This window comes from Gadus chalcogrammus, chromosome 4, assembly GCF_026213295.1.
Source record: "Gadus chalcogrammus isolate NIFS_2021 chromosome 4, NIFS_Gcha_1.0, whole genome shotgun sequence".
In the NCBI taxonomy this organism is placed as follows: domain Eukaryota; kingdom Metazoa; phylum Chordata; class Actinopteri; order Gadiformes; family Gadidae; genus Gadus; species Gadus chalcogrammus.
In genome coordinates this window covers 33898540-33926240 of record NC_079415.1, presented here as the reverse complement: position 1 = coordinate 33926240, position 27701 = coordinate 33898540, and the positions used below count along the sequence as shown (strand labels likewise).

The following is a 27701-nucleotide window of genomic DNA, read 5'->3' as shown; positions in this document are numbered from 1 at the left end:
GCATGAGTTTTGGTCAGACTGCCTGATGTAGGCTAGATTTGGTGGAATGCGTGTTGTGAATTGAGAACAGCCAGCTTAAGATTTGATACAGCGTTCAGCTTTGCAACAACTATTTTTTTCTTCTTCAATCTTGACGACTTTTGCAGTGCTGTGTGTAGCCACACGTTTGGCCCTTCTGAACTTAAACACACGGTTAATTTCCTTTCCTAGCTCCTCTTGTTTATGTTGTTAGCTTAGCCATATCATGTCACGTTGTCAACATTGGATAGATGGAGCAGATCACAGTGGGTCATACAGTCCTCTCCAATAGTATTGGAACAGCGAGGCCAATTCCTTTATATTTGCTGGAGACTGGAAACATTTGGGTTTGACACCAAAAGATGAAAATGAGGCAAGAGATACACATCTCAGCTTTTATTTCCAGTTATTTACATCTGGATCCGATAAATAACTTTGAAGATAGCATTATTGGTAAAGGAACACCACATTTTTAGGGGAGCAAAAGTATTGGAACATGTGACTGACAGGTGTGTTTTGTTGCCCAGGTGTGTCCTATTACACTGATCATTCAAACAATAAATATGTCTATGCTTAGAATACCCAGGTCCCCCTACTATGGGGGCCCCAAGCGGCCGCGGCCTATGGGTCTATGTTAAGACCGCTACTGAGGCTAATGTCATTACCTAAACATGCTTATCTTATATCTTCTTACAACTTGCACCTGGAATATATACAAAGTAATAAATTGAGAACTAATTTGACCTTGTTGTCTCTACGCAGGCAAGCGCATCAAGTGCTTACATTCAGCAGCTTCTCCCAAGGGATGTTGCCTGCCAGACAGACCACCTGGAAACGTGCTGTGGGCACACAACTATCCTTAAAGACTTTGCACTTTACAAGTGAAGGTATGTATTTTCCATCTTGAGTACATTTACTTTTGATGTGGTAGAATACCTGCGCTAAAAAGCCCGGTCCACTCTGGAAGAGCATCATGACCAGTGACCTGATAAAACACGAGTTAAACTTGGGAGTTAAATAATGGAGTCAGTCAAGAGCCCAGAAGGATTTCATGACAGATGCCACATGAGCTGGTTTATCATTCCCAAACATCAATGTATTCAAAATGTATATATGTTAGCTGATCATCTTACAAGGAAGGAAACGTACCCGCTTGTTATTGTCGAAATAGATTAATTGTGCTTGTCTCGCATGTCATGTTGTGCTCAGATCATTTTGCGCTGGTGTTCGTTGAGTGTCCTTCACCTGGTCACCCGCTTGAGCTTTGAGTCTAGGGAGGACGGTGCTGGAGGAGACATCCCTCTCCAAAACTGTGAATCTGTGTCTGCAGTACACACTTTAAACCCTCTGTGTCAATGTTGCATACACATATATTTAAAGAGTTTCTTTCACGTGTACAAATACACACTTCCTCCATTTATGCAAATTATGTAACTATTTGTAACTATTACTTGGTCTTTTTTTTCTCCTTCTGCAGAATACTGTGATGCATTTGGAGACCGTAGCACGCAGCGCGGTGCCACCTCAGAGAGTCTGGGTGTGGACGGCCCTGGCTCCTCCCACATGTCCAGTCACAGCGGGGAGCTGAAGATCCTGAGCTTCTACGGTAAAGGGGAGGGCCCACTGGCGGTGGACGGCCATGACACCCTCTTCACCGCGTCAGAAGTGGAGGCCCTGAACTCGCTGTCTGCGGACCACAGCGCGGCCAAGAGCCTGGAGCGCGGCGAGCGGCTGGTCTGCAGCGAGGAGCTGAGTGTGCAGGTTGGAAATCATCTTCTTATTCAGCATCCAAATGAGAGGCTTCCTCTGTTACAACTCCAGCACACACCCATAGAAAGCACACACCTTTATGATTCAATGTGTCGTTAGTGGGGTTTGACTACTATTCTGTCCAAATAAATTATTATGTATTGTGTGTGTTTCCTTCTTTATGTGTAAAGCAGCAGACCCCAGACACCATTTCAATCAAGGTTGAAGAGGATGTTGGTGGAGGCATGCCAGCCGTAGGTAGGTAATGCACCTTGCGTCCTTGCAAGCAAACGACCTGGATCCACTGAGAATGTACTTGATTCTACCTGCGCTAAAAAGCCTGGTCCTCTTTTGAAAAGCATCATGACCAGCGCCCTGTTAAAACTAGGGTCAATCTTGGAATTTGCATTTCAAAGATGGAATCAGTCAAGAGCCCAGAAGGGTTTCAAGACAGATGCCACATGAGCAGGTTTATCGTCCCCAAACATCAATGAATTCAAAATGTATAAATGTTAACTGAACAGCTGATAGGGAAGGACACGTTCTCGCTTGTTATTGTCAAAATAGAGTAATTGCGTTGGCCTCGCATGTCATGTTGTGCTCAGATCATTTTGCGCTGGTGTTCGTTGAGTTTCCTCCATCTGGTTAGAGCTTGAGCTTTGAGTCTAGGGAGGAGGGTGCTGGAGGAGACGTCCCTCTCCAAAAGTGGGAATTTGTGTTTGCAGTACACATTTTAAACCCTCTGTGTCAATGTTACATACACATACATTGTTATAGTTTCTTTCACGTGTACAAATACACACTGCCTCCTTTTATATAAACAATGTATTAAAACAATTACTTTCTGGCTTTTTTTTTCTCCTTCTGCAGAATACTGCGATGCCTTTGGAGACCGTAGCACGCAGCGCGGCGCCACCTCAGAGATTCTGGGTGTGGACGCCCCTGGCTCCTCCCACTTGGCCAGTCACAGGGAGGAACTGAAGATCCTGATCGTCCATGAAAAAGGGGGGGGTCAACTGGCGATAGACGGCCATGACACCCTCTTCACCGCGTCAGAAGTGGAGGCGCTGAACTCGCTGTCTGCGGACCACAGCGCGGCCAAGAGCCTGGAGCGCGGCGAGCGGCTGGTCTGCCGCGAGGAGCTGAGTGTGCAGGTTGGAGATGATCTTCTCATTCACCATCCAAAAGAGAGGCTTCCTCTGTTACAACTCCAGCACACACCCATAGCAAGGACACACCTTTATGATTCAATGCGTCGTAAGTGGGGTTTAACAACTTTTCTGTACAAATGAAAGAATATGTCTTGTGTGTGTTTCCTTCTTCATGTGGAAAGCAGCAGACCCCAGACACCATTTCAATCAAGGTTGAAGAGGATATTGGTGGAGGCATGCCCGCCACAGGTTAGTAATACACATTTCATCCATGCAAGTAAACGACCTGGATCAAATGAGAATGTACTAGATTCTACCTGCGCTAAAAAGCCTGGTCCTCTTTTAAAATGCATCATGACCGGAGCCCTGCTAAAACACGAGGACTACTTATACAGTTCATAGTAGAATGATTCACATCTTCTTCATGGCAAACAGGTGTCAGGAATGCTGAATCAGCTCTGACTCCCATTATAACTACAGTATTGGTAAAACGGGTGATGAGGCAACAACCTTTGACCCTTACCAACCCAAGGGGACAAGGAAAGTGCATGAATCCAAAAATAAAAGTTAGAAAGAAAGAATGTCAAAATATAATTCTTCCAATGCACACAAGTGTGTACAAAGAACAAACTGTATAAATAATGAATTAAAACCATTATTTTCGCTCTTTCTTTGTTTTCCTCTCTGAAGAAGACAATGACATCAGAGACTGCAGCACGCAGCGCGGCGCCACCTTGGAGAGTCTGCGTGTGGACGCCCCTGGCTCCTCCCACATGTCAAGTCACAGCGGGGAGCTGCGCATCCTGAGCGTCTACGGACAAGGGGAGGGCCCACTGGCGGTGGACGGCCATGACACCCTCTTTGCCGCGTCAGAACTGGAGGCCTTGAGCTCGCTGGCCGCTGACCACAGCGTGGCCAAGAGCCTGAACTGCAGCGTGAGGCTCGTCCGCCTTGAGGAGCTGACTGGGCATCAGGGCGGCTGCAAGGGCCGGCCCGGTGTCTTGTGTGGAAAGGTTATTCCCAACAATGCCAATATGATCGTCCACATGAGGACCCACAACGACGAGAAGCCGTACTGTTGCTACCAATGCATGAAGCGCTTCAGTCAGAAAGGCTGCCTGAACCGCCACATGATGACTCACGAAGGGGTGAAGCCCTACAAGTGTGACCAATGCATGAGGTGCTTTGGAGAGAGCTCCAAGCTGAAGCTCCACATGAGGACTCACTCTGGGGAGAAGCCCTACAAGTGTGACCAATGCACGATGCGCTTCAGTCATGGCTCCACCCTGAAGATCCACATGTGGACTCACACCAGCAAGAAGCTCTACAGGTGTGACCAATGCACGTTGCGCTTCAGTCATGTTTGCGCCCAGAAGATCCATATGAGGACTCACTCCGGCGAGAAGCCCTACAGGTGTGACCAATGCACGAGGAGCTTCAGTCGGAAAGGCACCCTGAAGATCCACATGAGGACTCACTCCGGGGAGAAGCCCTACAACTGTGACCAATGCACGATGCGGTTCAGTCATGGCTCTGCCCTGAATATCCACATGAGGACTCACTATGGCGCGAAGCCTTACAAGTGTGACCAATGCACGATGCGCTTCAGTCGGAAAGGCACCCTGAAGATCCACATGAAGACACACTCCGGGGAGAAGCCTTATAAGTGTGACCAATGCACGAGGCGCTTCAGTCATGGCTCCGCCCTGAAGATCCACATGAGGACTCACACTGGCAAGAAGCCCTACAGGTGTGACCAATGCACGAGGCGCTTCAGTCAGAAAGGAACCCTGAACCGCCACATGAGGACACACTCCGGGGATAAGCCTTATAAGTGTGACGAATGCACGAGGCGCTTCAGTCATGGCTCCGCCCTGAAGATCCACATGAGGATTCACACTGGCAAGAAGCCCTACAGGTGTGACCAATGCATGAGGCGCTTCAGTCAGAAAGGCACCCTGAAGATCCACATGAGGACACACTCCGGGGAGAAGCCTTATAAGTGTGACCAATGCACTTTGCGCTTCAGTCATGCTTGCGGCCTGAAGTTCCACATGAGGACTCACTCCGGGGAGAATCCCTACAAGTGTGACCAATGCACGTTGCGCTTCAGTCATGTTTGCGCCCTGAAGACCCATATGAGGACTCACTCCGAGGAGAAGCCCTACAAGTGTGACCGATGCACGATGTGCTTCAGTCGTGGCTACGCCTTGAAGATCCACATGTGGACTCACACCGGCCAGAAGCCCTACAGTTGTGACCAATGTACGAGGCGCTTCAGTCAGAAAGGTACCCTAAAGATCCACATGAGGACTCACTCCGGCGAGAAGCCCTACAGCTGTGACCAATGCACTTTGCGCTTCAGTCATAGCTCTGCGCTGAAGATCCACATGAGGACTCACTCCGGTTAGAAGCCCTGCGTGTGTCTGCAGTGCAACGCCAGCTACAGCGACCCAAGTAGTTTGCGTGTGCCCATGCTCAAGCACACGGGGTAACGGGAGGCTTTGTTTGAGACCTCTGACCCGTAATTACTGCTTAATAAAAAATATCATCATGATTCAACGCTTTCCCATTATTGATTTCATTTGTTTTCATTGCTAATAATTTATTTTTGTGATGAAGAACTTAGTTCTCGTACACTTCGGACCGCAAATATTTGATTACATTTTAGAGCTTGATCATGGGAAGATAGAGGCAGCAAACTTACCGAGCATACATTCAATGAGACGATAGGTTTACATGATTCTTATAGGTAATGTTCACATCGTGGGTAAATACAAAGGTCAGGGTGAGTTGCTATCGTGGAGTTTGGGATTTTCCAGATGACAGACCAAGTTAAATTGCAATACACAAAATGTGTGAAGTGGACATGGCCGCAAGACAGTTAAAGGGATCTAACCAAACAGTTGCAAATTAACCATCACAACACCTTTCAATTAGAGAGGATGGAACTTATCTCTAGGTCCAAGGAGAATGTATGGAAATCCTTTCAATTGACTAGTAATTACATAAACAGGGTTTATAAACTGCTCAAAAAAATAAAGGGAACACTTAAACAACCCAATTTAACTCCAAGTCAATCACACTTCTGTGAAATCAAACTGTCCACTTAGGAAGCAACACTGATTGACAATCAATTTCACATGCTGTTTTGCATAATGGAACAGGTCGAAATGATAGGCAATTAGCAAGACACCCCCAATAAAGGAGTGGTTCTGCAGGTGGTGACCACAGACCACTTCTCAGTTCCTATGCTTTCTGGCTGATGTTTTGGTCACTTTTGAATGCTGGCGGTGCTTTCACTCTAGTGGTAGCATGATACGGAGTCTACAACCCACACAAGTGGCTCAGATAGTGCAGCTCATCCAGGATGGCACATCAATACGAGCTGTGGCAAGAAGGTTTGCTGTTTTTTTTTTTTTTTTTTTTTTTTTTTGGTTTGCAAAAAAGAGAATTCGTAGAGGCCCCTCCGAGGCGTCTTGAACACACCAATAGTTATCGCCTGGAGAGACATCATGACTCAAAAACAATAATTAAATCAGAAATCAACAAGGTGTGTCAAGAACAATGGGATAGGGAAAATAAGGGTCGGTTCCTGCATAGAATTCAGAGGCAGGTGGTAACAAGGAGACATGGCTACCTGAACAGAAGATGTGAGGTTATCATCACAAGACTACGCATAGGGCACACATGTCTTAACCATGAACATCGTAGTCAAACATGAAACAGGGGTCTGTCCTAAATGTAATGGAGGATAGACAGTGGAGCATGTTCTACTGCAATGTGAAGCATACAATTTGGAGAGAAGAGAGCTGTTGGAAAATGACAAAGCATTGGGTCAAATAAGCCCGACCTTGGAGGGTTTACTCTCCTTTTCCACACTCAGATCACCAGCATGGAAACATGTAATGGCGTACCCAAAAGCAACAGGTTTATTTGACAGACTATAATTTTTTTATTTTTTTCATTTATTAATTTAGGGTTTGTTTTATTATCTGTTGTTTTCTATTTATATGATTTTGTTTATTTACTTTTGTTCTTATGCATAGTTAATAACGTATAACCTCCATCGATGCTCAAAACCAGAAGGGTAGGAATTTGGAATTTATTGTGAAGAAACTACAAGAGGCTATTATTAAAAAAGAAGAATGGTCGTTTAAGTGGGGATATAAATTTTGCATAGATAAAACAAAGACAATGTTCTTTACAAGGAAAATAATTGTTGGTAATTTAAAACTTATGTGATTATGTGCTCAAGAATTGGAGAGAGTACAACAACTCAAATTTCTTGGTTTGCGGTTTGATGAAAGAATTACATGGAATGTACACATTCAGAAAATATAAAGAGCATCACTAAAAACATTTATGTAGGATTAACCAGATCAGTATTAGATTCTGGTTGCATAGAGTTTGGATCTGCAGAAAACACATCTCTGAAAAGGTTAGATAATATTCAAAATCAGGCTTTGAGACTATTCTCATGTGCTATTTGAACGACCCCAACATCAGCATTACAAGTGGAAATGGGAGAAATGCCACTGGAATTAAGGAAAACACAGCTATCTGTAAACTACTGGGTTAATTTAAAAGGTCATAATGAAGATTATCCTTCTTTCTCACTGGCAGGTGAACCGCTAGTGGTTGTAAAGAAGGTTAAATATCTGGGACATGTGATAAGAGATGACCTCTGTGATGATGATGATGTGCAGCGTCAGTGTGGTATACTGTATGGGCAGGCAAACATGCTGGCGCGCAAATTCTACATGTGTACTACTGATGTTAAAATATCGCTCTTCAAAGCGTATTGCACTCCAATGTATACTGCCCACCTGTGGTGTAATTACAGTAAAGCGAAAATGAAAAAACTTCATGTGGCATATAATGATGCTCTGAGAATTTTTCTTAAAACTCCCAGGGGGGGTAGTGCCAGTGAAATGTTCGTGAGAAACAATGTGCCCACTTTCAATGCTGTTCTGAGAAATTTGATGCATAGATTCATGGGCAGATTGACTGGGTCTATGAACACGATTATTGTGTCTCTAATTGATATCTCTGAGTGACACAAGGTACACATCTTGCTACTGGAAACATTGGCCCGAAGCTTGTATGCGTTTTAATTATGTGTGTAATATTATAATTGATAATGCCTAATTTGCATTCCTTCTTAAATGTTTTATATTGTTTTATAAATGCGTGTGTGTGTGTGTGTGTGTGTGTGTGTGTGTGTGTGTGTGTGTGTGTGTGTGTGTGTGTGTGTGTGTGTGTGTGTGTGTGTGTGTGTGTGTGTGTGTATTTATATGCGTATATATATGTGTATATATATGTAGTGTGCTGTCTATGTGGACCTTCCTGTGTCTTGAATAAAGTTATAATAATAATATCCGATACAAGACATACTGAAACAATGTTGGGAAAAAGAGAGAGGAGAAACAAAAAGTTTTGGATAAATAATTGAGCAGAAAGCAAAATAACTTGAAGTTAATGAAATAAATATTTGTCCAAAGGTACCACTCTCAGTAATACATCCATGGATAATTTCTGATCCTATTGGTGATCTCACATTGCTTGACAAAAAGAACAAAGATAAGGAATTTATTTTACACCAACAAGTAATAAAGATATATATAGATAGTAACTATTATAGTTGGGATCGAATTTATACAGATGCTTCAAAGAACTCAGCTAACAAATTCGGTTCCAGAGTTCAGCATTAAAATTTCCAAACGAATCAGTGATAGACTGTTGGTGTATGCAGGAGAGATGACGGTACATTTGTTCGCATTACAATGGGTTGAAGAGGTGAGACCTTTGATATGTAATATGCTCTGAATCCAGTTCTTCATTAATCAGCTTGAAGTAATAACAAATCAGAGGGAAGACCAGATGTTTTAATTGAAATGCAGCAAACATTACGGTAGGCCTACATACAATTCAAATGATGGGACCAAGTATAATATACCGGCGCATATAGGAATCAAAGGAAATGAAGTAGCTGACAAATGTGCAAAGGAAGCAACAAAAAGGAATAATATTGACATCATGGTTTCCTTTAATAAAACGGAAATTAAATCTACAATCAAGTATTAATTGGAAGAAAGGTGGCAAACGCAGCGGGAAGAAGAGAGAAAAGGAAGGTGGTTACACAGAATTCAAAGAAAAGTATGCGTGATGAGAAGCACGGGGAGAACCCGGAAAGAGGAAACAATAATATCCAGGTTAGGCTTTGGTCATACAAGATTAACAGTACATTATTTAAAATAGGAAAACACAATCCGGGAAGATGAGAATATTGTAATGAAGAAGAAACTTTAGAACATGTAATGCTTTATAATTGTCAAAAATATGATGCTGAGAGAAGGGAACTGATATTGAATCTTAAAGAAATTAAGTTGAATTATGAGAAGAAGAAGAAGAAGAAGAAGAAGAAGAAGAAGAAGAAGAAGAAGAAGAAGAAGAAGAAGAAGAAGAAGAAGAAGAAGAAGAAGAAGAAGAAGAAGAAGAAGAAGAAGAAGAAGAAGAAGAAGAAGAAGAAGAAGAAGAATCTCCAAACCAAACAGTAGGTGGCGGTAATGCTCCATATCGTTTTGCAACCCGCCAATAAACTCAGAAGAAGAAGGCGACGACAACATGGCTCACAAACGAGCGAAGCATGGCAGTTGCTCAGTGTTTGAATGCTCAAATGAACACAAAACTGTATTTTTAGTTCCTTCATCCGAGCCTCTGAAGAACCAGTGGATTAATTTTATTGTTTCTGGAAATGCGTCCGTCTGCGCCAAACATTTCACTGACGACTGCTTCCTCAACTTGGGCCAATACAGAGCTGGACTTGCTCAACGTCTGAGAATCAAGTCTGGATCAGTACCAACTCTCCATGGCTCAGCCACAAACCTCGAAAAAGTAAGTTAACTAATGCCATATCATTGTGTTGCTTTACTGTATATGGTTACCTTGTTAGCGTTATAATGTTGGTGAAGCAATGGCTGTACAGCACAGCCCAGTTACTGTTGGTAATGTAAAGGTAGATGGCATCAGGTATTTGTGCACACACAGTCACACACACACAGTCTCACACACACACACACACACACACACACACACACACACACACACACACACACACACACACACACACACACACACACACACAGACACACACGCGCGCGCGCGCGCACAGTAACGCGAGTGTTGTCCACCTCTTTGTTATTTGGATCACCGTTCTGAATGAGTGTGCACCTCTGAAAACCAGGGGATCACCTGATTCAAATCAAAGGGTTATAAGCAGATTTTTGCAGAGCTTGAAGTCATTGTATTGAGATAGTGAGATTAGCTTTTAAGATGCATACATTTTGTAAACAAATAAATGATGTTAGGCTAATGCAATTCACTTAACTTTCTTATCTTATATCTTCTTACAACAGGCACCTGGAATATATACAAAGTAATGAATTGAGTCCTATTTTGACCTTGTTGTCTCTACACAGGCCAGCTCATCAAGTGCTTACATTCAGCAGCTTCTCTCAAGGGATGTTGCCTGCCAGACAGACCACCTGGAAACGCCTACTGTAGGCACACAGCTATCCTTAAAGACTTTTCAGCCCCATTTTAAAAGTGAAGGTGTGTACTTTCAAACTTGAGTACATATACTTTTGATGTGGTAGATTCGAGGCAGCATAGATTCTAGGGCTAGGCTGATGCTAGATTCTACCTGCGCTAAAAGGCCTGGTCCTCTTTGGAAAAGCATCATGATCAGCGCCCTGATAAAACACGAGTCAAAATTGGGAGTTGCATTTCATAGATTAAATCAGTCAAGAGCCCAGAAGGGTTTCAAGACAGATGCCACATGAGCTGGTTTATCATTCTCAAACATCAATGAATTCACGATGTATATATGTTAGCTGATCAGCTTACAGGGAAGGACACGTTGTCACTTGTTATTGTTAAAATTGAGTAATTGCGCTTGTCTCGCATATCATGTTGTGCTCAGATCATTTTGCGCTGGTGTTCGTTGAGTTTCCTCCAACTGGTCACCTGCTTGAGCTTTGAGTCTAGGGAGGAGGGTGCTGGAGGAGATGTCCCTCTCCAAAAGTGTGAATCTGTGTCTGCAGTACACATTTTAAACCCTCTGGGTCAATGTTGCATACACATACATTGAAATAGTTCCTTTCACGTGTACAAATACACACTTCCTCCTTTTATGCAAATAATGTATCAAAACAATTACTCTTTATTGTCTTTTTTCTCCCTCTGCAGAAGACTGCGATGCCTTTGGGGATTGTAGCACGCAGCGCGGCGCCACCTCAGAGAGTCTGGGTGTGGACGCCCCTGGCTCCTCCCACATGTCCAGTCACAGCGGGGAGCTGAAGATCCTGAGCGTTTACGGTAAAGGGGAGGGCCCACTGGCGGTGGACGGCCATGACACCCTCTTCACCGCGTCAGAAGTGGAGGCCCTGAACTCGCTGTCTGCGGACCACAGCGCGGCCAAGAGCCTGGAGCGCGGCGAGCGGCTGGTCCGCCACGAGGAGCTGAGTGTGCAGGTTGGAAATCATCTTCTTATTCACCATCCAAACGAGAGGTTTCCTCTGTTACAACTCCAGCATACACTCTTGGATATATAACACCTTTATGATTCAATGTGTCGTAAGTGGGGGATTAACAACTATTCTGTGCAAATGAAAGAGTGTCTTGTGTGTGTTTCCTTCTTTATGTGTAAAGCAGCAGACCCCAGACACCTTTTCAATCAAGGATGAAGAGGATATTTGTGGAGGCAGTCCTGCTGTAGGTTCGTAAAACACATTGCATCTTTGCAAGCATACGACCTGGATCAACTGAGAATGTACTCAATTCTACTTGCACTTTAAAGCCTGGTCCTCTTTTGAAAAGCATCATGACCAGAGCCCTGCTAAAACACGAGGACTACATATACAGTCCATGGTAGAATGATTTACCTCTTCTTCATGGCAGATGTCAGGAATGGTGAATGAGCTCTGACTCCCAGTATAACTACAGTATTGGTAAAACGGGTGACAGGAAACCACAGATGACCTGGGTTGTGTCTTGATGACCTCCCCACATCCTTGAAAGGCGGAAACGTAGCAGTGCCTTCTCAGCTGGAGCCTTTGACCCTTGACCCCCCCAAGGGGGACAAGGGAAATGCATAATAAACAAAAAGACGTTGGAAAGAAAGAATGTCAAAATAGAATTCTTCCAATACACACAGTACATAGTACATACTGTATCCCTTTGTGCAAATAATGAATTAAAACCTTTCCTTTCTCTCTGTCTTTGTTTTCTTCACTGAAGGAGACGGCAATGACATCAGAGACTGCAGCACGCAGCGCGGCGCCACCTCGGAGAGTCTGCGTGTGGACGCCCCTGGCTCCTCCCACGTGTCAAGTCACAGCAGGGAGCTGCGCATCCTGAGCGTCTACGGACAAGGGGAGGGCCCACTGGCGGTGGACGGCCATGACACCCTCTTGGCTGCGTCAGAACTGGAGGCCTTGAGCTCGCGGTCCGCTGACCACAGCGTGGCCAAGAGCCTGAACTGCAGCCTGCGGCACCGGGGCGGCCGCAAGGGCCGGCCCGGTGTCTTGTGTGGAAAGGTTATTCCCAACAAAAAGCCGAAAGCCAAGATGCCGTACAGGTGCGACCAATGCATGAAGCACTTCAGTCGGACAAGCCACCTGAAGCGCCACGTGATGACTCACTCCGGGGAAAAGCCCTACAAGTGTGACCAATGCAAGAAGCGCTTCAGTCGGAAAGGCGACCTGAAGATCCACCTGAGGACTCACTCTGGGGAGAAGCCCTACAAGTGTGACCAATGCACGAAGCGCTTCAGTCAGAAAGGCACCCTGAAGATCCACATGAGAACTCACTCTGGGGAGAAGCCCTACAAGTGTGACCAATGCACGAAGCGCTACAGTCGGAAAAGCTACCTGATGCTCCACACGAGGTCTCACTCAGGGGAGAAGTCCTTCAAGTGTGACCAATACGAGAAGGCCTCCAGATGTGAACAATGCACAAAGCGCTTCGGAGAGTGCTCCAAGCTCAAGATCCACGTGGGGACTTACACCGGCGAGAAGCCGTACGGGTGCGACCAATGCATGAAGCGCTCAGTGGCGGAGCAAGAACATTTTCAGTTGGATGGCCAGGGTGAGACCAGAGATTATTATAGGGTGGCACATAAATCTTAACATGTTATAAGGCATCTTGCAATGGAGGGAATATTAAAGGCACGCTGGAACTCAACATCATAATTTAATTCAGACAGTGGTGGAATTGTCAAATTCGCTTTTATTTTATCAATTTGTTGCTGTTATTTATGAGTTAATTTTTTATTATACATCCAAAAACATCAGCAGTGACTCAGACAATTTTTGTATGTATTTTTAAAATCAAAGTGATTTATTCAAGAAGACATTTTAAATGTCTGAGGCCTCGTGTGTGTGTATAGATTTAACTCTGATTCAAAGACAGCAAGTGCAGTTTGGTCTCAGCTTTTCAGGTCTGTTTAAAAAAAAAAAAACACCAACTGATCTAACACTGTAAAGTAAAAAGTCAAAATTCTGTGCATTTATCAGAAAATTAATTACACAATTGCAAAAACATTAATTTTTTTAAAGGTCCCATGGCATGAAAATGTCCCTTTTGAGGTTTTCTAAGATTGAAAAGTTCCCCTAGCCTGCCTATGATCCCCCAGTAGCTAGAAAAGGCATTAGGTGTAAAACGAGCACTAGGTATACCGCTCCACCATTTTGGCCCCATATGTCGTCATAAGGGGCCAGGTTACCGCCCCTTCTCCGCTTTGCCCGCCCAGAGAATTCGGCCCGCCAATGAGCCACGACTGTTGTGCACTTCTTTATTTGGATAACCGTTCTGCTGTTGGTGTTATGGCGCATAACATGTCTCTGGTCTCTGGTATTTCCACAACGAGACTGGTAGTGGGGGTTATCTCAGCCATGGTTGAGAAGGAATTGGGGGGGGGGGGGGGGGGGGGGGGAGAAAGGAACTATGGCTTTGACTCCCTGAAGTACATGAACCACGACATGGAGGAGAAAGGGATTGTTGCCGGCGGTTGTCTCCCGTCTGAGCCCCGAGGCACCACCAGCCTGCAGCGGTGGTGCCTCGCGGTGGGGGGGCTCCGGCGGGAGTCAACGGGACAATGGGAGGGTGCTGGAGGAGACTCTCCAAAACTGTGAATCTCTGTCTGCAGTAGACATTTTAAACCCTCTGGGTCAATGTTATATACGCATTCATTTAAAGAGTTTGTTTCACGTGTACAAATACACACCTCCTTTTATGCATACAGTGTATCAAAACAATTTCTTTCTGTAAAAAAAATTCTACCTCTGCAGAAGACTGCGATGCCTTTGGAGACCGTAGCACTCAGCGCGGCGCCACCTCGGAGAGTCTGGGTGTGGACGGCCCTGGCTCCTCCCACATGTCCAGTCGCAGCGAGGAGCTGAAGATCCTGAGTGTCTACGGAAAAGGGGAGGGTCCACTGGCGTTGGACGGCCATGACACCCTCTTCACCGCGTCAGAAGTGGAGGCCCTGAACTCGCTGTCTGCGGACCACAGCGCGGCCAAGAGCCTGGAGCGCGGCGAGCGGCTGGTCTGCCGCGAGGAGCTGAGTGTCCAGGTTGGAAATCATCCTCTCATTCACCAAAAGAGAGGCTTCCTCTGTTAAACCTCCAGCACAAAGTTTTCATTGAAAATCGAGTATTAGCGTTTACCCGGCGCAATGTTTGGCGTCCATGTTATTTATTGGCTTGGGGCATTGAGTTTCGCTTCCAAATCGTCATTTTTGAACCACTAATATTGTTAAAAATAGCATTTTACGAAGACGGGGAAAGGGTGCGATCTACGACAAAGTATCAGAAGAACTTTTCTTACAATGCTTTTTCCGGGATAAAAATAAGTTTGTCAGCAAAGGAGTATGCAATTATTTGCAAAGAGGTGGTACTCTGCGTGCGCAGCCCCGCCTTCTCTAGTGAACCAAGAAAGCCGGCTCTGTGACAAAGGGGTATTTGACCCCCTCAGTTTCACACAGGCAAAACAGTGAAATAAAATGGCGTGCCAAGCCGCGACCGAACCAGCTTGGCAGTGTAAAAATGGCAAGTGTGGTTAGTGGGGATTAACAACAATTCTGTGCGAATGAAAGAATATGTCATTGTCTTGTGTGTGTTTCCTTCGTTATGTGGAAAGCAGCAGACCCCAGACACCATTTCAATCAAGGATGAAGAGGATATTGGTGGAGGCATGCCTGCTGTAGGTTAGTAATACACATTGCACACATACTTCCGTCTTCATCAGAAGATCACACGGGTGTATTAGTGTGACGGTATGAGGGAGCATATATGCTCTCCCATACTTGGAGTGCCGTCCTTGGGGGCGGCAGACTGACAGCAGGGGGTGTGGCTCACCAGTCAAAAAAAACAGACGGGTGGATCACGTCTCTGTTAAAATCAGCTGATGAGAACGCGTCACACTAATACACCCGTGTGACCTTCTGATGAAGACGGAAGTATATCCGTCGAAACATTTCAAGGTAAAGAAAAGAACATCTGCCAATATATGTGTCTGTGATAAAAGAAAACTATAAATATTTATCTCAAGTGTAGTCACTATGAATGCATTACAACGACTACTTATGCAGTTCATAGTAGAATGATTTAGATCTTCCTCATGGCAAACAGATGTCAGGAATGCTGAATGAGCTCTGACTCCCAGTATAACTACAGTATTGGTAAAGCAGGTGATCAGAAACAACAGATGACCTGGGTTGTGTCTTGATGACCTCCCCACATCCTTAAAAGGCGGAGACGTATCGGTGCCTTCTCAGCTGGAGCCTTTGACCCTTGACCCCCCCAAGGGGAACAAGGGAAATGCATATTCAACAAATAGAAGTTAGAAAGAAATATAAATATCAGGGGTTGACATTAAGGTTTCAAAAGCACTTGCCCATCGGGCAAGTACAGGTCAGGTTCAACTTGCCCGAATGTGATGTTCACTTGCCCAAATTATAATCAGAATCGTGAAAAGGCCTCTTTTTGCCAGGCACGCGGCCTGGTTTTGGGGGGGCTCAGAAAAATCATCCTAGCTCAGACCGAAGCTGAATGTTAGCTTCCACACATGTGTTTAAAAAATAACAAACTTCCCTTTGTTTACTTATTTATCGAGCGGTCACATCGTGCCATGAAGTGATTTCAGTCCACCGTTCCAACCTATTAAAGCTATCGCCAAGTTATATGTAGACCTGCATGATCTCATCTCATCTCATTTTCGTCCGCTTATCCGGGGTCGGGTTGTGGGGGGAGTAGCTCAAACAGGGGGCCCCAGACCAATAATTATCAGTTGGTCGTTATCATTTGGGAGCGATGTCTTACTCTGAGACACAAATAAAGGTAGATATCTTACAATTTTGACACTTGACACCTCTATTTAAATTTCAGGGCAAATATATTCGAATGCACCAAGCCAAACACTCGCAAATAAACATATGGCCACTAGATTGCGCTGAAGAATATGTTTTCTGATTGAAGGCAATTTACCTATTTCCTAAGAAACCTTCTCTTATTCATTGATTGAAAATACCATGTTTAGTTGCAAACTTTGGCCCAGACACTGGGTTATCTGTTTATGGTGGTTTTATTCGACCAGAATCAACTTTGTGGACAAAAATCTAAGGTAATAGGCCTACTTAATTTTTGGCTGTTAAAAGAAAAGGGGACGTTTCTTCTTAAGTTGTTATTTGCGAGTTTTAGTCACAGAATGATATGGTTTGGACTGTTGGAATAAGTGGAGGCTCAGCTTTCATGTAATATATAGTTTGTGAGGGTCCAATTTCGTGAAAAAGATCGCTATTGCTGTGCATGTGCACAGTTATGAAACCCAAAACCGTGTTCTTGCATATGACTTTCCTTGGTAATTTGCCTCAATCCAAAGTACTTCCAAGCTGCACTCCTCCATCACTACTCAATTTTCCTTCTACCTAAACCGTTCGCGGAGGCGCTGCACTTGCGATGCTAGCTTTGTTGGCTAACCTTTAGCTAACACCTTCGAATCACGGCCAGAGAACGCACTGCGAGTGACAGAAGGCGGGGCTATGTTCGCACTGAAGCGATGCGTGTCTGTTAACTCGCTTTCCGAGGTAAGAGAAGACGGCGCGCTGATCAATTGCAGATATTTGGTGTTATTTTGCGGCAAAAAAGGTTGTTCTGCAGTTTCTAAAAACATTTGAATAAATAGCCTTTATATTAACATCCACCCAAAATCCACTTGCCCGTTCGGGCAACCAGAAATCAATCTCAACTTGCCCAAATATGACTTTTGGTTGCCCCGGGCAAGCGGGCAAGCGGGCAACCGTTAATGTCGAGGCCTGAATATAATTCTTCCAATGCACACACAAGTGTGTACATAGTACATACTGTATCCCTTTGTGCAAATAATGAATTAAAACCATTACTTTCTCTCCGGCTTTGTTTTCCTCTCTGAAGAAGACGTCAATGACATCAGAGACTGCAGCAAGCAGCGCGGCGCCACCTCGGAGAGTCTGCGTGTGGACGGCCCTGGCTCCTCCCACATGTCCAGTCGCAGCGGGGAGCTGCGCATCCTGAGCGTCTACGGACAAGGGGAGGGCCCACTGGCGGTGGAAAAGCCCTACAAGTGTGACCAATGCAAGAAGCGCTTCAGTCGGAAAGGCAACCTGAAGATCCACCTGAGGACTCACTCTGGGGAGAAGCCCTACAAGTGTGACCAATGCATGATGCGCTTCAGTGAGAAAGGCACCCTGAATAAACACATGAGGAGTCACTCCGGGGAGAAGCCCTACAAGTGTGACCAATGCACGAAGTGCTTCAGTGAGAAAGGCAGCCTGAAGATCCACATGAGGACTCACTCTGGGGAGAAGCCCTACAAGTGTGACCAATGCACGAAGTGCTTCAGTGAGAAAGGCACCCTGAAGATCCACATGAGGACTCACTCTGGGGAGAAGCCCTACAAGTGTGACCAATGCACGAAGCGCTTCAGTCAGACAAGCCACCTGAATAAACACATGAGGAGGACTCACTCTGGGGAGAAGCCCTACAAGTGTGACCAATGCACGAAGTGCTTCAGTCTGAAATGCAGCCTGAAGATCCACCTGAGGACTCACTCTGGGGAGAAGCCCTACAAGTGTGACCAATGCACGAAGTGCTTCAGTCTGAAAGGCACCCTGAATAAACACATGAGGAGTCACTCCAGGGAGAAGCCCTACAAGTGTGACCAATGCACGATGCGCTTCAGTCAGAATAACATCCTCAAGAACCACATGACGACTCACTCCGGGGAGAAGCCCTACAAGTGTGACCAATGCACGAAGTGCTTCAGTCTGAAATGCAACCTGAAGATCCACCTGAGGACTCACTCTGGGGAGAAGCCCTACAAGTGTGACCAATGCATGATGCGCTTCAGTCAGACAAGCCACCTGAAGGACCACATGAGGACTCACTCCGGGGAGAAGCCCTACGAGTGTGACCAATGCACAAAGTGCTTCAGTGAGAAAGGCACCCTGAATAAACACATGAGGACTCACTCCGGGGAGAAGCCCTACGAGTGTGACCAATGCACGAAGTGCTTCAGTGAGAAAGGCACCCTGAATAAACACATGAGGACTCACTCCGGGGAGAAGCCCTACAGGTGTGACCAATGCACGAAGTGCTTCAGTCTGAAAGGCACCCTGAATAAACACATGAGGACTCACTCCGGGGAGAAGCCCTACAAGTGTGACCCAGGGGTTAAAATTAACTTTTTTTTACCACCGTCCCGGAAACGTCCCGAATAACATTTTGAACCGTCCCGAATCGTCCCAAATTTTTCCCATAAATATTTTTTACATTTTGAGTCGTTACTTAGGCCTACTGATAGTATAATAAAAACACAATACGTTATGTTGATGAAATAATATATTTATTTCCAGATGACAAGCAACACCCTCGCAGAACTGTGGTCTATCTACGTGACCACTGTGTGTGTGTGTGTGTGTGTGTGTGTGTGTGTGTGTAGAACAATGTGTGACGCAGCGCCACAGAATCAACACCGAGCGCCACAAATTGATTCTGCTTTTTTTAATTTTTTTAAACGTTTTAGCGATTTTGAAATATAAATGTCGTTCCGTTCGTACATCCCGCGTAGCAATCTTTCTCCCTCTCATTCTCGTTCACAGACGCACACAGAGACAAGCGCGCATAGGCCTACATGCCAATGGTGCGCGGGTACACTACCACATTTATATTTCAAAATCGTTTATTTGATACCACCTGCATTCGTAGTGTTGATCAGCAGAGAAATAGTCCGCCAAAGACGTTGACGTCGCTTAGCAACCGAAGACGCTGGGGTTGACAAGTTACTGGTACTTGCGGAGTGAGACTTCATTAGAAGCAAAAAATCTGTTGTTTTCCTTGACAGCGGTCAATCATACTCATGATTATACTTAGAAACGGTGAATTATCAAATATAATTCACCGCCGGAAGTTGTGAAGGTCCCATTGCAAGCGAATGGAGCGTTCCATGGTATTGAGAAGACCCATGTAATAATTGCGATTAATGTGAAATGCAGCTGCTATGTAGCCTATATATATGAAATTTAGATAAATTAAATTGAGATAAATGACGGTGTTAGACCCCCAGGCCGTTCTGCCGGCGATTTAAATTCGCTCTGCAGCATAGGTTGGAGATCGGGAAGTCTCCCGGTGGGCCGGCCCACTTTTTTTTTTGACTCCGTGCGCAGCCCCGCCTTCTCCAGTGAACCAAGAAAGCCTGACGAACGGGGGATTTTACACCCGCTGTCTCACTGAACAACACAAACGCGAGCGAGCCAACCAATTGAACGAAGCCCTTTCCATTAAATAAGTCTTTTCCACCGATCGCGAACATCACAGAAAGTGTTGAAAACTTAAACAGAAAAATAAAGTCAGTGCCCGCAAAATTCTCTTCGTCCCGAAGTCGACCCGAGAGAGAATAAAAATCCTCCCGATGACAATTAATTACGTCCCCGGGACGACGGGACGTCGTTAATTTTAATCCCTGGTGTGACCAATGCACGAAGCGCTTCAGTCAGACAAGCCACCTGAAGCGCCACATGAGGACTCACTCTGGGGAGAAGCCCTACGTGTGTCTGCAGTGCAACGTTAGCTACAGCGACCCAAGCACTTTGCGTGTGCACATGCTCAAGCACACTTTGATACGGGGTAACGTGACGCTTTGATTGAGACCTCTGTCTGGTATTGGTTGAAATTACTGCTTTTTGTTTTTCTTTTCATCACGATTAAACGCTTCGTACCTTCGATTCACTTTCTGTTTTTATTAATTGATGTCCGTGTTGAATAACTTATTTCTAGGACACTTCTGACAGCAAAAGATTTGATTTAATGTAGAGCTTGATCAGGGGAAGATGCAGGCAGCGAAGTTACCAAGCATACAGTCAATGAGACGATGGGTGTACATGATTCTTATAGGAAACGTTGACATCGTGGGTAAATACAAAGGAAACAAAGGTCAGGGGGAGGGGCCTTCGTGGAGTTTAGGATTGGTCAGAGGAGAGACCAAGTTAAATTGCAATTCACAATATGGGTGAAGTGGAGATGGCTGCAAGACAGTTAAAGGAATCTACACAACATAGAAGTCTGGATTGGCCTCAGTATCAAACTTGGTGCCCACAGTTGCAAATGCAAACTATCTTAACACCTTTCTATTAGAGAGGGCGGGAGGTTCCTCTAGGTCTATGGAGAATGCATAGAAATTCATTGAAATTGACAAATTATTCAAACTGGGTTCATATAATTTGTATATAAAAGTTATGCTTGATATTGCCACAACATTGTCATTACCGTTATCTTTATTATTACAAAAAGCCTGCAAAGTTCACTTGTGAAATAGACTGTGATTGAACTGCACATTATGCATGATTGTGTTCATTCCACTTACCTTTCCATTCTGTGCGCTTAATGCTAACTACCTTGGATGGATTGTATCATAATGGGCGATAATGGTTGAAGTCAGAAGATTCCTAGCATTGGTCCCCCTTCACTCCCTGTTTGCAGCGGCGGCTGGTGATCCAATTCGTGGGTGGGGTGCAGTAATGGAAGGGGTGTCCTCCCCACGAAAATATAGAATTGGTTTCTGGGATGCCCACTAGCTAAAAATGTATTCTGATTCATAGCCTACATCCTGACTTGCAGGGCCTGGACAAGCCTACACTGCTTTCACTTTCATTCCACTAGCCATTGCTATTTGACCCATGGTTGTTATTCTGATATTGAGGCATATCATGATCAATGTCCTATAGGGTTTTACCGGAGTCTCAAGGTCTATTTCAAATGCACTTTGGGACCGTTGTATATATTTTTTTTATATGCTACATACCAAAAGACTTAATTAACATGTAGTTTACTTGTTCCTTTTAAGTATATCATTTATGAGGAGTCCAATTCCTCCAATGAAATGGGTAGAAAGTGCCTTTACAACTCTCTGCTGGTTAACTATCTGTCACTTCTCTATGCATGTAGTTATGTTGCGCAATGCACGAATGCTGCTGAGGGAGGTAGCCTATTTGATTCATTGGCTGAATTGTCCAATCACCTCCAAATTACTGCAATGAGTTGAAACACAAGACACAGTATAGTGTCAAGTGTTTCTTTAATACTCTTGGTAGGATAACAAACCTACCATGATTTATCGTTCCTTATGTTGTATGGTCATGTACAGGGGTTGGGTTTGTGTCGGGTCTCTTCTTTTTCTGTTTACTAATTATTTTGGTGTGTGTGTGTGTGTGGAAAGTTCATAAGCCAGAGGGAAACTTTGAACCAATGCAAAAGGCTTAAATTTGTTATGAGCTGGAGCAGTGAATTTCTGTTTTTCTTTTCTTGTTTGATGGTTTCGGTTCATCTGTTCAAATATTGTGTTATTGTTTGGTCCAAAAGCTTTGATTTCTTTTAACAAACGAGCTGAGCCCTGTTTCAGGTAGCTGGTTTTGAGGCAACCCCGAGTTTGTTCGCTCTGAGTTAGTGGAAACTCTGGGTTTTCCGTTTCAGGTAGCAGGTTCAGCGCAACCGAGAGTTAGTTGCTGCGGCAACATACGCCGTGGACCTAACCTGCTCGGGAGGTGGTTAGACCTACTCTGAGTTTGTTGTCTATAAGGCTGAAGGCAGCTCTCCGACAGAAGGAAGTGTTAGAAATGGCATGTCCTTTTCTACGAGAGCCTGTGGACGTAGAGGCTGCGATCCTCAGAAGGAATCTCTGGATATAGGCCTACTTTATTTTCCTGATAATTTTCTTCACGAGCGCTATCGTTTTTCAGTTCAATCTATCATTTATTTAGACCACCTTCTCAGCCCCCATGTTAACTGTCAAACGCACCGGGGGCATGCTTTAAGTTTATTTTTTATTTTTTATTAACGCATGTGCAGAATGATCCGCCCCGTGCATCCCACCCGCTCTGTACTACAGTCACTTCAACGTTGTGGCTTTCCCATGATCAGAGTAGCTGACTAACCAACCACGGACCTATAACTGCTGCAAGTCATGAAACTCATTTTAAGAATGCAAGGCAGAAAAGACCCTGGTACTGCTTTTAACCAGATGCTGTTCTTCTCTACATGCACATGCTCAGCATAATCGTCTGCATTGTTCACTGAAGTAAAACCCTTTGAGTAAACTGTTCAACAAAATAACTTGTCCCACCACAGCCCGTGTTCTAATAAAGACAATCTACTTATTATGAGGATTTTTTTATTTCCTGAAAGCACAAAAAAAAAAAAGTCATTTATATTGGGTATGTTTTTAGAGCAGGGAACAGTAGCCTATCCCAGTTTGCACCTCACCCACCTATAACTTATGTTCCAAAATTTGGATCTCCAAAGCATCCTTTTGCATCTTTTGAATTGTTACAATTGCATGGAGGTTGGTGAGGGCATCTGGTTCAAGTAGGGCGATGACGCCATCAGTAACTGGAAGAAGATGATTAGACAGTGCAATTATTACTTGAGCCAGAATATTGCCCCATCTAATTTGCAACGCGCTGGGTTGCGTGTACATATTTAATTATTTTGAATAACCAACCTCTTATACTGTAAAGGCACTTCTATCCTGGGGGGTGGGGGGGATCAGAGGAGCTCCCCCCAGGGATGCCCTCAGCCACAGGACGCATACTCTGTTGGCTGAGGGCCATCTCCTCAGCCTCTGTGAGGGCTGCAGAGGTGGACCCCCTCCAGTCTGCCGGGCCTCTGCATTTTTTCGATTTGCTAACATGGAGGAAAATGTTACCCTAATATTCAGTAAGCGCTATTTTGAAGATGCATTTTATAATGCATTTTATAATGCATTTTGCCTAGGTGTAGCCTTCTAATATATCTAAATCCTATTAAATATTGGCAGTGTTGGGGTGGCTGGGAAATGTAGGCCTACTACTTTCATTTACTGCTTAAATATAGTATACAAATATATAATACATGTTGAACATAGCTGTTAAATTAGGTAGAGCAGGCAAAACAGCACAATTGATTTGATTTCAATTAAACATTAGTTTACCTGTTTAAACTATATTTTGGTACTTCATTTGCTGCCAAGTCCTCGTGGGGCAACTCGGGGTTGCGTAAATTGACACACACACACACACACACACACACACACACACACACACACACACACACACACACACACACACACACACACACACACACACACACACACACACACACACACACACACACACACACACACACACACAATTTACATATTGAATAAGTGGAAGATATTAAACTTTCCTCTTATTTTATTTTATTTTACTAATTTATTTGACTCACGCATTGACTTGTTCCGCTATTTCCTGCCAAGCTCTCTCCGAGCTCTCACTGCCGCGGCGGTATTGCTTTTTTTGGTTAAAATGGGTAACTGCTCGGCATACACGTTCATTCGAATTTCCAATTCCGTGGGGGAAAAGTAAGTGGATCTACGCTTTTGGTCCATGTTTGATCATGTTATCAGAGATCCATTGATGATGGCTCTTCATAGTCAACAGGCACGCCCTCAACCCAGAGTGAGCATACTCAGAGTTGATTAACCCAACGCTTATCACCTGTTCTGAAACCGAAAACCCAGAGTTGCTTTTCAACCCTGAACTCTGAGTCAACCAACTCAGAGCGCAGGATTAAACTCAGAGTATGTTAAACCAGCTACCTGAAACAGGCCTCTGAACATCATCATAATTAAAAAAAAACGGTTTCATTTGAACTTCATTATTTATTGCTCAGGATTTTTTCTTGCATTTATTCTGCTTGTATTATTTTTAACCATGTTTAATAAAATCGAAATTACGGGGAAAGGTTACCTCCCCTTCCTCTTATTTTGCCCGCCCAGATTATTTGTCCCGACCGCCCATGAGAAAATGAGTTAAGAACGTGTTCATAGTTCTTTCCTTGAGAGACACCGTGGCTTGCAAACGAGCGAATGATCGCAGTTGCTCAGTGTTTGGATGTACAAAACCTCTAAAAAGTAAGTTAACTAACGCCATATCATTGTGTTGCTGTAGTGTATATGGTTACCTTGTTAGCATTATAATGTTGCTTTAGCTTTAGCGCTACAGCTAACAGCCAAGTTAGTGTCGCTAATGTAACGGTAGATAGCATCAGTTATGTGTGTAAATACCATGGACCTATTAAAGAAAGGACAGCGGACTAATACATTGCCGCCCATTCATAACTATAAATACAAGCACTGTAACTCGAGTGTGCACCTCAGCAAGCAAGGGGCATCATACGAGAATGGGCACAATTCAACAAAGAGGGCACTGATCTGCTGCTTGGATATCAAGGGAATGCAATGTTTAACAATGTCTGCTCACCATACAACAAACGAATGCAACTGTATTCTACCGGCCACTGGACCGCAGTAGTTCTAGCGTTTTACTGATGAGGAGATTGACCTGTTAAACTCATCCTAAATACATAAGGTGCGTTCCTGGGAACCCGTGTTTTCGCCCCCTTCTACCCTCTTGTACTCCCAGTTATAGCTGGTTATTTTCGGGCAAAAAAGTGTACCTGGAACGCACTCTTATAGGCATGGTTTCCCCTTCACACCTGATTAAAATCAAAGGGTTATTAGCAGATTTCTGCAGAGCTTGATGTCATGGTATTGAGTTGATGAGATGAACTATAAAATATGTAAACAAATCAAGGATGTAATATCATTTCATAGAACTCATTTTAAGTATTAGGCTAATGTAATTCACTAAACATGCTTCTCTAATATCGTCTTACAACTTGCACCTGGAATACATACAAGGTAAAAAATTGATTACTGATTTTTCTTTGTTGTCTTTACGCAGGCCAGCTCATCAAGTGCTTACATTCAGCAGCTTCTCTCAAGGGATGTTGCCTGCCAGACCGAAAACCTGGAAACGCATATTTGTAGGCACAAAAATATCCTTAAAGTCTATGCAGCCCCATTTTAAAAGTGAAGGTGTGTACATTACTCATTGAGTATTTTTTTTCTTTGATTTGGTAGATTCTAGGCAGCATAAATTCTAGGCTGATGCTAGATTCTTCCTGCGCTAAAAAGCCTGGTCCTCGTTGGAAAAGCATCATGACCAGCGCCCTGCTAAAACACGAGTCAAACTTGGGAGTTGCATTTCAAAGATGGAATCAGTCAAGAGCCCAGAAGGGTTTCAAGCCCGATGCCACATGAGCTGGTTTATCATTCTCAAACATCAATGAATTCATAATGTATGAATGTTAGCTGAACAGCTTGGAGGGAATGACACGTTGTTGCTTTTTAGTGTCCAATAGAATTATTGCGCTTGCCTCGCTTGTCATGTGGTGCTCAGATAATTTTGCGCTGGTGTTCGTTGAGTGTCCTTAACCTGGCCCACTTTGCGCTGGTGTTCGTTTAGTGACCTTAACCTGGCCCACTTTGCGCTGGTGTTCGTTGAGTGTCCTTATCCTGGCCAACCACTTGAGCTTTGAGTCTAGGGAGGAGGGTGCTGGAGGAGACGTCCCTCTCCAAAACTGTGAATCTGTGTCTGCAGTACACATTTTAAACCCTCTGTGTCAATGTTGCGTACATTTAAAGAGTTTCTTTCACGTGTACAAATGCACAATGCCTCCCTTTATTCAAATAATGTACCAAAACAATTAATTTTTCCTTTTTTTCTCCGTCTGCAGAAGACTGCGATGCCTTTGGAGACCGTAGCACTCAGCGTGGCGCCACCTCAGAGATTCTGGGTTTGGTCGCCCCTGGCTCCTCGTCCCACATGTCCAGTCACAGCGAGGAACTGGTGGTTAGCAAAATAAAGAATATGTTTGCATTTTTGCACTTGTTTTTGCACACACTACCCTCAGCTGTAAACTCATTCTTGCATGCGAGGGTCTTGAATCAAAAAAAAAAATACGCTGGCAAGACATTGAAATTGCAGGGCGTGCCAAGCCGCGACCGAACCAGCTGGGCAGTGTAAAAACGCCTAATGTGTCGTTAGTGGGGATTGACAACTATTCTGTGAAAATGAAAGAATATGTCTTGTGTGTGTTTCCTTCTTTATGTGGAAAGCTGCAGACCCCAGACACAATTTCAATAAAGGTTGAAGAGGATATTGGTGGAGGCTTGCCCGCCGTAGGTTAGTAATACACATTGTATCTATGCAAGAAAACAACCTGGATCAACTGAGAATGTACTTGATTCTACCTGCGCTAATAAGCCTGGTCCTCTTTTGAAAAGCATCATGACCAGCGCCCTGCTAAAACACGAGTCAAACTTGGGAGTTGCATTTCAAAGATGGAATCAGTCAAGAGCCCAGAAGGGTTTCAAGCCCGATGCCACATGAGCTGATTTATCATTCTCAATCATCAATGAATTCATAATGTATGAATGTTAGCTGAACAGCTTAGAGGGAAGGACACGTTGTTGCTTTTTAGTGTCCAATAGAATTATTGTGCTTGCCTCGCATGTCATGTTGTGATCAGATCACTTAGCGCTGGTGTTCGTTGAGTGTCCTTAACCTGGCCAACCACTTGAGCTTTGAGTCTAGGGAGGAGGGTGCTGGAGGAGACGTCCCTCTCCAAAACTGTGAATCTTTGTCAGCAGTACACATTTTAAACCCTCTTTGTCAATGTTGCGTACATTTAAAGAGTTGTACAGATACACAATGCCTCCCTTTATGCAAATAATGTATCAAAACAATTACTTTTTCCTTTTTTTCTCCGTCTGCAGAAGACTGCGATGCCTTTGGAGACCGTAGCACGCAGCGCGGCGCCACCTCAGAGATTCTGGGTTTGGTCGCCCCTGGCTCCTCCCACTGGTCCAGTCACAGCGAGGAACTGGTGGTTAGCAAAATAAAGAATATTTTTGCACTTGTAAATAGTTAATAGCTGTGAACTCATTCTTGCATGCGTGGGTCTTGAATCAACAAAAAATTAAATACGCTGGCAAGACATTGAAATTGCAGGGCGTGCCAAGCCGCGACCGAACCAGCTTGGCAGTGTAAAAACGCCTAATGTGTCGTTAGTGGGGATTGACAACTATTCTGTGAAAATGAAAGAATATGTCTTGTGTGTGTTTCCTTCTTTATGTGGAAAGCAGCAGACTCCAGACATCATTTCATTCAAGGTTGAAGAGGATATTGGTGGAGGCATGCCCGCCGTAGGTTAGTAATACCCATTGCATCTACGAAGGAAAACAACTTTGATTAACTGAGAATGTACTCGATTCTTCTACCTGCGCTAAAAAGCCTGGTCCTCTTTTGAAAAGCATCATGATCAGCGC

The 27701-nt window shown here is 44.3% G+C and overlaps 1 protein-coding gene across 1 annotated transcript; it reads left to right on the top strand.

The window, feature by feature from the left end:
• The first annotated feature begins 649 nt into the window (after positions 1–649).
• LOC130381025 (uncharacterized) lies at positions 650–26465 on the top strand. Its single transcript, XM_056588446.1, has 16 exons — positions 650–905; positions 1496–1779; positions 1959–2025; positions 2638–2921; positions 3104–3167; positions 3609–5320; positions 9489–9815; positions 10400–10532; positions 11169–11452; positions 11631–11697; positions 12219–13067; positions 14270–14553; positions 15123–15186; positions 17411–24440; positions 25273–25406; positions 26108–26465. The coding sequence occupies exons 1-14, from the start codon at positions 650–652 to the stop codon at positions 18733–18735; spliced, it is 6000 nt and encodes a 1999-aa protein (XP_056444421.1). The 3' UTR covers positions 18736–24440; positions 25273–25406; positions 26108–26465.
• Positions 26466–27701: the final 1236 nt, after the last annotated feature.

Coding starts and splice junctions, on each gene's coding strand:
- LOC130381025 (XM_056588446.1), top strand. CDS start 650: ATGTTAAGACCGCTACTGAGGCTAATGTCATTACCTAAACATGCTTAT. Junction 2,026..2,637: donor TGGAGGCATGCCAGCCGTAG/GTAGGTAATGCA, acceptor CTCCTTCTGCAG/AATACTGCGATGCCTTTGGA. Junction 2,922..3,103: donor GCGAGGAGCTGAGTGTGCAG/GTTGGAGATGAT, acceptor TGTGGAAAGCAG/CAGACCCCAGACACCATTTC.